General features: G+C 39.9%; 1 protein-coding gene and 1 long non-coding RNA gene across 2 annotated transcripts in view; one reads left to right on the forward strand and one right to left on the reverse strand.

The window, feature by feature from the left end:
• Positions 1-5,164, reverse strand: part of LOC128905826 (uncharacterized) — a 34,651-nt gene extending 29,487 nt beyond the window's left edge. The window contains exon 1 of the long non-coding RNA XR_008464995.1: positions 4,804-5,164. This is a non-coding gene — a long non-coding RNA (uncharacterized LOC128905826). The remainder of the gene's footprint in view (positions 1-4,803) is intronic.
• LOC128905824 (dynein axonemal heavy chain 5-like) overlaps positions 1-11,237 on the forward strand; it is a 168,395-nt gene extending 157,158 nt beyond the window's left edge. The window contains exons 74-76 of the mRNA XM_054192389.1: positions 4,001-4,209; positions 9,111-9,332; positions 10,675-11,237. Of these exons, the coding sequence (XP_054048364.1) occupies positions 4,001-4,209; positions 9,111-9,332; positions 10,675-10,893 (650 nt within the window). The 3' untranslated portion in view covers positions 10,894-11,237. The remainder of the gene's footprint in view (positions 1-4,000; positions 4,210-9,110; positions 9,333-10,674) is intronic.
• The last annotated feature ends 1,857 nt before the right edge of the window (positions 11,238-13,094 follow it).

Here is a 13,094-nt window from a genome sequence, read left to right on the forward strand (position 1 = left end):
GAGAATCTAGGATTCGTGTGCTCTTCTATGTGGAAAAATTACATGCTACTAAAGTTTCTCAGTTCCTTTCATCTCTCTTGACTTGAAGAAGTAAATCAGAGGATTCTGCACCAGAAAAGGAAGGTAGGAAACAAACAGAAAACAGAACAGGGGCAAAGGTTAGCTGCAGCTGGAGAGAATACACAGTCTACAAGTGAAAAATGGAGAGATTGTTGTGCATTGCAGGGCTTGGCTGCCTGATCTACTCTTCCTGTTCTGGAGACCAGGAGCAAAAGGAGGTGATAAATTGTTCAGGTCCTTCGGGTTAAAACAGCATGTTGGAGTTAAATGAGCTTCTGAGAGCTTCCCGGGAATCATCTCCAAATGCTGAAATGCCCAAGTGCTGCAAATGCAGAAAAACCCAAAGATCTGCCTGAAGCAAGGAAGTTGACTTGTTTCAGCACAGCAGTGGCGGTCACTGAACTAGCAGAAACATACTAAAGCTTGCCAAAAAAAAGATTTAAGTTTTAGGTATGGGTAGACATATATTAGCTTTTATTGTTTTTATCTAGTACTCTGTATACCTTGTACCTTTGGGTGGAATAATAAACAATGCTTTCTTTGGGGAAAGCACAAGCAAGTCAGCTGTCGCCGTGAGGCAGAAAGGGAGGAAAGCTCATGAAGTTATGAGCAAGTTGGGATTTTCTCTTCAATATGTTCAGTGAAGAAGAGGGCGTTGCAGCTTGGTGGTGGAGGCAAGGAGTGACTGGTCCAATAACAAAACTGGTTGCCTGGGAGGTAAACCTGAGTGGGGATTAAAGGCTGAAAAGATCAACTTCTGTAGTTGCAACTGTAGCCGTCAAGAATGGATTGATGCTTTCACTGAGCTTTTTCCTCTGTGTACTGTTAAGGCTAGCTTAACAGACTCATTGTCTAGCAAGTATTTTACTCAAGGGACAGTCTCCAATCCTATTATAATGATGTCAGCTATTGGCAAATTGTACTTGATGGAGAAACTAGCTTCTTCTCATCTCATTTATATCCTACATAATTATTCTGGTTATTCATGATTTACATCTGTGCCTGTGGGAAGAGAATCAGTCAGTGGATAGAGGCTTTTTTTGGTTCATGCTGGAGTTTAAGATCCTTCCTTTGTTCCTAACTTTATCCACTCATTTAAATGAGATAGATACGCATGTTTTCTAGTCCAGATACAGGCTTTCCAAAATGCAAAATGTAGATCCCAATTTTTCAAATTCCACTGTTTTTGGATTAAGCTTGTGGTAGGTATGACAGTGAAAAGGGGCAACTCCATGAAATAATATAAGGTCCTGATGTAGTCCATTCAAAGCATTATATCTATTGAATTAATCACCCTAAAACCAGATTAATTTAAAAGATCAGACTATTTACTTTAATTAACAATACAAACTAGTTATTCTCAAAACTGAGTAGCTTTATTTGGCTTATGCACTACACAGCAGTTGGATAGATTTCAATTTGGTTTAAAAGTGAGACAATATAAACTTAGGGCAATGAAAAAGGGGAATCCTAATTTCCAAACTGTGTGCGAACAGTATGGTTACAGTACATATTATTTTTGAAGCATGGAAATACCCTAATGTCTTTAACTGACCTGACCTTTTGTCAGTCATTTTCAGATGGGTTTTATTCCATTCAAGAAAGGGAATTCCATGAAGTAATCCCCAAAATATCCAAGTTATAAACAGCTGGCCTGTCCAATCCATGGAACATTCAAGCCTGTCATGTTAAGTTCACAGGACATTCAGTCTCTTCGTGTGGTAACCAATGCTCGGGGCTTCTGAGAAGCTAGATGTGAGAAGCCTACAGCATTGTGCTGCTCATTCAATTTATCAAATATAGTTTTTCAAACACCTGTATCACCTCTCTCCAGAAAGATGCCATTATTTTTCTCATATGTTACTAATTTTATTTCTGACAGTTTATTTTTTAAATTATTTTTATTTTTATTGCAATATTTTTGCTGGAGGAATGCATCCCAACACCCACAGATGTCATTTAGGGCTGAAATTCAAGCACTGTATGCCTACTGCCAGGGATGACACCCACTCACTAGCAATATTTATGCAGCTATATGGGCAAGGCCAGAACTGTGAACATACCTCATCCTCAAGAACACTCCGGCTTAGAGTTCTCAGCAGCTGCTCTCATTCATAACGGGCAGACATCCAAAGAGATTTCACCATGCTTTGGGGCAGAGATTGGTTGTATCTCCCTACTTGAAAACCTCCAGCCTGCCCACAAGAATAGGGAAGAAAATTTGGCTCTTTCATAACTCTTGTTGCAGGAGAAGGTTGGCTGCATCAGCCTGAAAATAAGGGAGAAACAGAGATGAAAGAGTTCTTTCTTTCTTAGTTGGGATGGTAATGTTCCCCAGGGCTCAAACTGGATGCTCTTCGCTTGTTTTCTGCCCTCGCTATGGTTGCTCCAAAGTTGAAACCAACATGTATTGCATGATTTTTTTCCACTTTTTCTGCCTCCAGAGGATGAATAGAGTGTATGGTCTAATATTACATTTTTCTAGATAAAGGGGAGATGACACAGAGTGTCTTCTTTCTTAAATGTTGATGCTTTTTGTTACATGTTAGAGAAGATTTGTACTCAAAGACAAGGTTTATTTGTTGTGTTATAAAAGACCCTTAGCTATCCCAAAACATGATTCTGAAGCCGACTATGAAGCCATTACAGAGAATGCAGGATGGGCAGTATTTTTTAATATTTGCAGTTTTATAAAAAATGATAGTTTTTGGAAAGCATTTGTTGCACAAAAAGAGGTGTGTATAAATGAGAGCAGGTCATTATCCACTAGAAGGAAATGAAGCCCATTTGCTGTTGATATATAGTAGAAAGTACCGGATTTGCAGACAGTGTTATACAAGCGTTCAGGGTAGCCATTGCTTCTAAATTAAAGCTGGTGTTTGGTTTCTGCATATTCTTCTCCTTCCCCTGAATGGGGGACCTGCCAACCTCAATGGAAGGAAGGGGCTTGAAATGCTTACTTATTACAGGTCACATTTCCATACAGATGTGTTTGGATGGGCTGCTGCAGCTCTTGTTTGCAGTCACCCAGGCTACTTCTCTTTCCTTTACATGTTCTGTGGTGGAAGCCCCCTAATTCTGTTTGTTATCTCATGTAATCCTTGTGGCAATTACAGCAGCTGTGTGTATGACGATGCATTGAACATTGGTATTACAAGAACATTTAATTGGAACGGGGGCTACCAGACCAGTTTATATAATTTAAAATATTTTAGCTGAAATGGAGAAGACATCCTGAGGCATGGCCATGTGCCAGCTCTTAGTACTATTGAGAGTACAAACTGATAAGATGTAGGAACTTCTGGCACATGGAATGGTGAGTGTCACTGAAAAATCATTGTCTTCGTAAATGCTGACATTTTAATGGAGGCAACGGTGCTATGCATGGAGTATGTGAGTACGCACTGCCAAAAAAACATATGAAAAATCTCGCCTCTAGGTTTATTCTCCGTACTGCTTTCCCACTGGGAATCTTGATAATGGGAATGTACAAAGTTATCATTAATAACAGTGAATTTCATGAATATAACCACTGTCGGTACATGCTTAGGATACAGATGAGTTACACATTATATCTCTATCATTGATCATGTATGTGGGAACCATTAAAATATATAAAAAAAGTTTAAATGATTAATCACATTTCAAACACAGTGTGAATATAATGAATATAAATATTATATGTGAGGGAGAAGGAGTTGTTTTAAAAAACCTCTGAACAAAGTAACAGAAGAAATACATTTATCTTGTCACCTTTAACTATGAATCAAGTCTTGTAAGTTTGAGCAAATTAACTGCAAGCTGATAACACTTTAGTGCAACAGGTGTGCAATTAAGGCACAACAAAAGAGGGTTTATTAGACTCAATGTCATTTGGAAGTTTTAATTGCCTTTGCAAGCGAGGGGAAAGTTCATTCTGAATGTTTTATTTATCTTCCAGGAACCATAATTATGTCAGAAGAATTGCGAGATGCTTTAGATAGTATGTATGATGCTAGAATTCCAAAACTGTGGTTTAGGATTTCCTGGGAGTCATCTACTTTGGGATTTTGGTTTACTGAGCTTCTTGAAAGAAACCAGCAGTTCAGCAGTTGGCTGCAGGATGGCCGACCAAATCAGTTCTGGATGACAGGATTCTTTAATCCACAGGTAAGACTGTCAGATTCATCTTTCTAACTTCTCTGTAAGAGTTAAATCAGCCCTTGAGAGAAGTTCAAGCTGCCTCAGTCATGACTATACAAAGTGTAATCTAAATTCAATTTTTAGCATAAACACAGGATAAATTAACTTCCACATATATTGAAGAAATTTTTGCTAGACCGAAATAATGTTACTGCAATAATGGAATGCATCTTCTGGTTTCTTTAATAACAGTGTGGAAACTGGGTAAATACATCTTTTCACATTTCAACGTTATCCTCCTTTTTTCCCCCTCCTCTGTGACAGTAATCTGCTTTTCATTCATTGTATGAAAATCTCTTTGAGTACAAAACAAGGTAAGTTTGAAAACTTTGACATAGGAAGAAAAGATCTGGACTTGACTCTCAATCCGTGCAAATCAGTTCCTTGAAATGGAAGGTTTGTTATTTATACCACCCCAGAATTGTGCCAGACTTGGTCTGCAGAGACATATTAAAAATACAGCCTCTTGCCTGCACCGTCTAAAATAAAAACCTGGCACAAAATGAAAGACAAAAAAAGGAACAGCTGAGAACGGAGTTAAAAGAAGTAAAGTATACATACCTAGATGATGTGTAGTTTCTTTGCACAGCTATCCACATTCATTAAAGCTTTTTACGATTCACAGATGTTTGTGGGAAGTGCGAGTTGTGGAAGTGAGTCATTGTGAGAGTATCGAGCCAACAGGTTTCTGTGAAGCCTTAGCAAAAAGCTATTTTAAAGATCTATTTTAATCTCGGTACTTGTTAGCAATGCAAAAGCTAGCTGAAACAGCTGCCTAGAATAGAGAAAGCAACAGTGGCAAATATTCTCTAGGACTACTGCTGGGAAATATCCATCTATCATCTATCCTGTCTGTGTCAGCTGTCTGCCGGTACCACTTTATAGCACGAAGTGTGCTCACAGAATCCCTGAGCAAAGGGTTCCCAAGCCAAAGTATGAAGGAGAGGAGCAGGAGTTTTAATAAAATGATTATGCTTCCATACTTGGTTTGTTAGCAACACGTTGATAGTGGCACTCTAAAATATTCCTAAGTAACTTTTGCAATGATCAGGCTGGATGCAACCCTTAATGGGCTTTTGGTTTTGTTGGTGTTTGCTTTTGCTCTACAGATGAGCAAGAGCTGATACAGATTTTGTTCTGGCTATTTTAGCTGGCTTTTTTTGTGCTTTGGGGTTGTGTCAGTTCTGAAATTTTGCCAGCTCAAATTGGGCATCCTACCTTTTTTTTTTATTTGGATCTGTACATCTGGATTTCTCAAAAAAGCTGCCAAATAATCAGAGTAAAATGTCCCCAGACAAGTTGTGATTTAATAGACCATAGTAAGTGAGAAAGCCTCCAGAACTACAAAAATGTAACACTTCATAACATGTAGTTCTAAAAGTCCCTGAATATATAGTGTGCAGAGAAAGAAAAATATCTGAGCATGAGATGTGCTTACCTGATTAAAAAAATTATTTGTGCTGACAATCACAAGCTTAAGAATCAGATGGTTATTGTTATAGTCTCCATTTTCTGTAATCCAGGCTGTGGGAGTGGCTCATATGACAAGAAATTCACCTGAGCAAAGACTCCTTTTCTATTTAATTAATTTAATTGTTGATAGTCATATTGCTGTGTTTAAAATCAGTATTTCATATTTAAGAAAATTGATTTGCATCTTCTCAGGCAAGTTGCGGTGATGAAGTCTTAGTGCTGCAGTTCTAATGGCTTGTTTGTAATACCTGAGAAATTGCCTGAAAATTCCTTTCATTTGTGAGATGAAACGCAGCTCCTAGATCTCCCTGTTTGCTTTATAATGGATAAATGCCATGGATAACACAAGACAACAAAGTAGATTTATAGCGCTGGGGGAACGAGGCATTCTGGCAATAAAAAGTAATATAGGACCTGACTCTGCCTTCTCTTGGACTGTTTATACACTAGGATAAATTTAGTAATTTCACAGAAGTTAATCTTTATTTATAGTGATACAAATTAGAGCAGGCTTCTATGTAAAAGAAACGTGATTCCCTGTGTGCCTGCACTGGGCCAAGATAACTGGGGTGAACAAAACAGTAAGTGCCATGAATTTTCTTCCCCCCTGGAAGTTAATCTAATGTTTCTGGATTTTTTCCTGAAAAAACCTGACACTATGCGTATCTCATTTCTGTCTCCCAATTTCCATATTCTGGCTGATACTGTTATTGTTTCCTTGTTTGCATCTCTGTATGCAGTTGCTGTCACTTGTCCTATATAGGGATTTTAAGCCCTGTGAGGCAGAACTGTCTTTCTGGTTGTATAGTACTTAGCGTTATGAACCTTCAGCCTATTTCTAAGACCCTTAGATGCCAAAGCAATGTGAATACTAATGAGAATAGGAAGTACAGTGCCTCCATTCCCCAATGCCCACTTAATTCTAGTAAACCTGCCATAATTTGCGCGCTGTAGAAATTGCAAAATAAGTGACAGACAAGGAACCTCCTAACCAAGGTAAAGGAGAGAATATGATTGTGAAAGCAATAGACTTAACCTGATTTTCATATTTCTTGTCATAGGTTACATGGATGCCTGCTTCTCCCTCACTAGAAGGTTCACAGTTAGTTTGCATGGGTTGTTAGAAGGCAAAAGGGTAAAGCTTTAGCAGCCTTCAGTGAGCAAGCCAGGGAGAAGTGCAGAAAAATGCAGGGGAAGAAAGAAGAAATAATTTTCCCTGTTTCTGAAATCTCAACAAACTGCCACTGCGCCCCCCACCCTCCCAAAAAAAAACAACCCAACACCAAACGACCAAACACACACAAACCAAAAAAAACCCCAACCCAACCAAACAGGACAAAGATTAACAGATATCAAAACAAATGTCACGTGGTCCATTATGTCCCTGACAGAGGGTTTTAGGGGGAGCAAAGCCCTCAGCTGTACAGTGGCACCTCAAGCCACTTGATTCTTTCTTGCTGTTTATTGTGCTGTTCACTCGCTGTAGGATACCCAGCTGGGCCTCCAGCTCACAGCTGTAGTCTTTAAACACTGTCTAGGATTCATTCAAATGAGCGAATAAGTGTTGCAAGTCCCACTGCAGACAGCATATAGGTCCTGCCATCTCTGTAAGAATAGTCTGCAATCCAAATCTTATCTCTGAAGACAACTCACAGCTCTGAGCTTACTTTTATTCCAGTGTTTCCACAGTGCCTTTGAACTGATTCCCTTAGTACAGTCTTTGCTCTGTCCTGTCCTCTTCAAGCTCTTCTTTCTTTAATATTTCAGTTTATCTGGGATCCAGTAGCCCTCTGGGGCCTTCTGGCAGTGAACACTTCATGGATTTTAAACTATTGGTACTAGCATGCTTCTACAAATTAAAATTCCACAAATTAACTGCAGGGATTCTGCTTTCATTTAATGGCATTTCTGATAGAACTTGGCCTTTAATCCTGTCTCCCTTAGCTATATGCTGGACTTCTCAACTACTTCAAACGCAATTACAATTATCTGTGCTATCACAAAACTTCTTTAAAACACTTGTCCTAAGGTCTCTGGAATGATATTAATGAAAAGCAACCAATGTCAGTTAACCGAAACATCTGAGTTCACGAATGTCATCTCATGTTCTCATAACTTGAAGGGTATTGCATAGCTACCAAGTGCTTAGCACGTGCAACAAGCACTCTGGTCCCAGCAGACAGAGATTGGGGCCTGCGTTCCCGTAGACTGACGTGTTAATGTTTCCGCATATGACTTCTTTCCATTCATTTGACCCTAAGAGTAGCTCAACAGAGCATCCTGCATTGTGAATATTGAAGAAAAATAAACAGCCTGTTCAATTGTCTCATTGCTCCTGATTTCTTCCTAGCTGTGCTGTTGGCTCTCTAATGCCCACCTTTGTGTGCTCCACATGTGGCTCCGTATTCCCCCATCTCAGTCTCCAGATTCTTTCTCTGCCCTGAAATCTGTGCTGAAACTTCTTCCTTCCTAGTTGTCCTTCTCAGCAAGTCCCTCTTGCTCTTGCATCTTCAATTTTGGTATTTTATTCATTCATCTCACAGCTATGCAAATGGGTTTCCATAGGGTAAAATAAAGTGTATGTCCGCAGCATGGCCACTGGAAGTGCAAAATGGTCCACCCTCCTGTCTCTTAGGACTAAGGTACTTCCCATGTACTGCGGTGTGCGTGCACATGGACACTTAGTTATATGAGAGAAGCTAACCAGCACCTTCAGCCTGGCTTTGCTTGTGATAGCTCGTAACCGTGTCATGAGATTGTAGCTCTTCAGAACAGAGAGTTTCATTCTGTGAAGTCCTGTGAGTTTATCTTGCTGGTGTCTACAATAGTACGTTATTGTAGTATATTAAGGCTTTGCACTGAGCAAAGTGACAAAGGCATTTCACTGTTTAATTACATGATTCCAGTTTTTATTTTGTGTTCTGTAAAATGCTTCATGATTTCTTGACTGAAAAGGATTTTTACAATGTTGATAAAAGAAAAGGTGAGTGATATAGCACATGAAATACCAGTGTTATTTGTGGCTTAGCAATTACCTGTATTTGGAACCTCACAAAATACATTAATCTGGCAGACTTGTAAACCTCTCTCCATCTGGTTGTAAAGTAGGCATGTGAGGGGAGTTGAGTTATACATGCAGCTTCCGATATGTCAAATAAGCCAGCTTGGTGGCTTCTTAGCACCAACACATGCACACCAAGTATATAAGAATGCATACTACTGGGAAAGCGTAGGGAAGCACTGGATTTATACTATTGAACTTAGTTTTATATGTACATGACATTCTGGGCGATGAGGCTTTATAGTGCTGAGGTCACTTATATAGCAAAAAAAGTTGGGAATGAGTAAATTCAAGTTTTTTTAAAAACCCTCTATGTCATATTCAATCTCCTTAGGGATTCCTAACTGCTATGAGGCAAGAGACAACTCGTATGAATTTAGCAAAAGGGTGGGCACTCGACAGTGTTGTTTTACACAATGAAGTGACCAAGATGATGAAAGAAGATGTTACTGGCCCTCCTCCTGCTGACATCGGTGGGGTTTATATACACGGCCTTTTCCTTGAAGGGGCAGGTTGGGACCGCAGAAACAGTAAGCTGGTCGAGTCGGCACCAAAGGTAAGGATCAAGTGAGCATGACAGCCTGGGGCATAATTTCCACATCTGTGGTGCTCAGAGAACACCAGGATGTATTTTGAGTGCCTGCAGCAGTGGTTTCAAAGCAGGTTTTCAGAGGGTAAAACACTAACAAGGCTGGAAAGAGGACGGGGGGAACCCAACAGAACCGAACAAAAAGGCTTCTGTCGGAAAATGAACTTAGGCTGCACTGCACTAGAGCAGACCAGGTGCTGGGCTTCTTGGCTTCAGGGGCCCTAGAAGCACAGCTATGTTTGAATAAAATAGTGCAACCCATAGTCAGCCTTCTTCTGAATGAGCAAGTGGGACCCCATCACAACTTCCAAAGCCCAGGACCGGGTTTGATGACAGCTGCTGTGGAGGTCAGTGTTTGGATGACTAGAAATCCCTGGCATTTGATTTTGAACAGGAGGAGTAGTACTAGTTCTGGGCGTATGCTCATTTATCCATGCATGGAGTTACATTTTACTGATGTGACTAAGCAGATTTAAAACCTAGCTATGGAGTAGAGATTAGATGCTGTGGTCACTGCCCAGGGACAGCTGCCATTGACTTTTTCCAAACCAGTGATAACTGTCCTGGAATTGGAGTTGAGGTAATTTCTCTCCATAGGTAAAATACTTCTGTGTCTGGCTGAGTGCAAACTTTTCCAAAAGAAACCTTGCCAGCTGTAGCTTCTGGTGACAGCTGTTGCTTGGTTTGTCAATAGACGCCTTCAAAACTGGAGTTTACCCAAGTGTTCTGGAGTCTTCAGCAAGCCTGCATGTTGCTCTTAGGTTCAGGTCTTTTTTTTCCCCCTGCCAATGAATACTTTATATTGCTGGAAGACCTGAGGGGATCTAGCCTGGATAAACACTCAAGAAGCACCTCGGATCTTTGAAGCTCCACTGCCAGCAGTGCAGAGCTAACAAGGAGGCTTGCTAAATGCAGCTTGGCCTTTGTAGCTCCAGTGCTGCCATTCAGGGAACAGGAGGTGGGGGAAAAATGGGGAACACTAGCCAAAGGGGCAAAGGATGGGGAAAAAAGACAGTGGTCTCTCTCCTTCCTAGAACCACCCTGTTGCTTTTCCATCTACTTCTATGGCGTGCAGTTTTCCAGGTTTCTTCTGCTTTCTTTTCCTTCCAGACTCCCTGAGCTGCCACTGGCTTAAAGTTAGGGTCAATACAGTAGTGAGCACAGGACTTGTGTTCTTGCGTGTACCTCTGCTGAGATGCTGGTGCTTTTGCTGAAGGCCATCACTGAATGTAGTTCTCACATTTGGAGTTCAGACATCCTATCCTGCTTCTCTAGTGCTCAGCCCTATGTCTCTTTTTAACATTCTCAGGTGCTGTTCACAAGTCTTCCTGTAGTCCATGTGTATGCTGTCAGCACAACAGCGCTACATGACCCAAAGAAGCAACAAGGAAGTGTGTACTCCTGCCCTGTCTACAAAAAGCCTCGGAGAACAGATCTGACGTACATTTTCTCTTTGTCTCTGAAAACAGTGCAGAATCCTGATCATTGGACTTTACGGGGGGTTGCACTGCTCTGCAATTCAAAATAAGGACCAACAGATAGCTGTAAAGAAAGAACTTCCTAGGAAGATTAATCTGCAGCCAGTAGGACTTTTGTTGTTATTGACAAAGTGGTGGCTACCTTCTCGCAGGGGTAGGGTAATTAATAAGTGACATATAGAGATTGTGGTAATTATGCATAGATCAGTTAATTCTGTTCACAGCAAAAATACTAAATGTATTTAACCTGGGAATATCAGAGGGAAAACAGTTGCAGGTGTAAAATTTGGCATCTGTTATAAAGTAAGTGAGAATATAATCAACTAGCTTGCTCATAATGGAAACACTAGGAAAAAAAGTGCTTATGATAGTGACAACTGCTCTAACATTTATAGTGGTTCTTTGGCAGATGTTATCTTTTCTTCCTAATACAAGACTTCTTCATAATATGATACAATTATTTTTAAATTCACCTTTGTGGTTCAAAACTTATCATCCATAGCATTATTAAAGCTGTAATGACAAGTGAATTAAATGTATGGTAAAACTTTATGTTTATCTGCATATATTCCAACGCACGGTTCCTTTGATTTTGCTTTTGTGAACTTACTGGGTGGTTTTACAAATGGATGCTACCATTTCCTCGAATACTCACTTGATTATGCAAGCGATCATAGAAGTTGTACAAATACGTGAGTTTGTCTTTGCACAAGTAGTGGCTTTTGCACATATTAACTCATTTCTAAACCCATATCCCGTTATAAGGCAGATGTGCATCCCCCCATTATTAGTGAGAAAAAGGTTTTGAAACTCCTCGCAGAATAAACACATCTGAACACCAGTTTGGGTCCATTAGTATTCGCTCCGTTGGTGTTACTGTCTGAATCCTGCAAACTCAGACCTCTTAACTGCTTTTTATTCCTTATTTTGCATCAGTTCAGGTAAAAAAAAAAAGTAGAAGCCACACAGGCCATTTCTGGGAGTCGATTCACCTGAAGTGGTTGAAGTAATTTTTGTGTGTTACCCCATTGCTGTCTACCCTGTAATTGAAGGCTGGTTGCTACTTCTTTTTTAACAGACAGACAGCTATTGGCTTTTTCTACTAGCAGAAATTCAAAGCAAAAGAAATTGCTCTTGGATGTTGTGAAAGAAGGACTTGCAGTGAATGCTTTGTTAATCGCTTTTTTTTCTCCTGTAAACACTTTCAATTTTTGTATAAACACTTCAGTTTCTTTTCAGCTGGCATCTAAGAAAGTACTTCATCCTTTCCCATAACCAGTTTTACTCTGCAGTTAGCAATTGCAGGGCTCTTTCCAGGAGGAAGTTTGATGTTCACACTCCCACCCACAACCAAGCAGAAAGTGACAGATTTCTTCTTGGAAAAAAGAGCAGACAAGGTCCCTTTCTCCCACTGAGCTGGGAGCAGCACACTTAGTGCTGGCAAGATTATCTTACCAAGTGAAAACAGTGGTTCAAAAAATATGCCCCAAACCTCCCTGCAGTACAGCTGTACGTCAACCAGTTTCATTGAGAATTTTGTTTCCGAGAAGGGTGAAGGATTGGGCTTCAAGATCATTGCTCTTGGAAATTATGAAAAAGGGGGACTTCAAGCAGCAAAAGGCTGTGCTGTTGTGTAGAAATTGATGTTGTAAACAATAGTGTTCTCCCCATCCCCTACCTGTGTGAAGGCATATGGAGTAAATTAACTTTGATCTCTTGGTACATGTGGAATTCAAGTCAGTTAACACTGATAATCACTTAAAATGAAAAGCGTACATTGAAATACTTTGCATACCTGAAGAACTCACTACTTGCTATGAAAACAAATCATCCTCTGAACAATTTAAGTTAGAAGTAAACATTAAAAAATACATATTTGATAGAGGTTATATGCAGTGCTTCATGATAAACTCCATGGAAACTGCATCACTTCCTTTCTTTGTCAAGTAAAATGAGAAAATTAAATGCTATATAAAGAAAATCTATAGGCAATTATGTTCTAGCACTTAGTGTTCTGCTGTATGAAAATGCAAAGAAATAGCTTCTTTGAACTTTGACATTTTCATTTCCATAACTAAACCCTGTTTGTCAGTTTAGGAAAACATCAAATCTTGCAGAACAGAATGCAGGCCATACTACAGAAGAACCAGACAAATTACACAGTATTTCACTGAAGATAGCTACAGTTTTACACAGAACTAGAAGAACACACAGTCGCCTGGTTCCAGAAAACACTTCCTATAGCTGGTAA

This window comes from Rissa tridactyla, chromosome 2 (genome assembly GCF_028500815.1).
Source record: "Rissa tridactyla isolate bRisTri1 chromosome 2, bRisTri1.patW.cur.20221130, whole genome shotgun sequence".
Classification (NCBI taxonomy): Eukaryota; Metazoa; Chordata; class Aves; order Charadriiformes; family Laridae; genus Rissa; species Rissa tridactyla.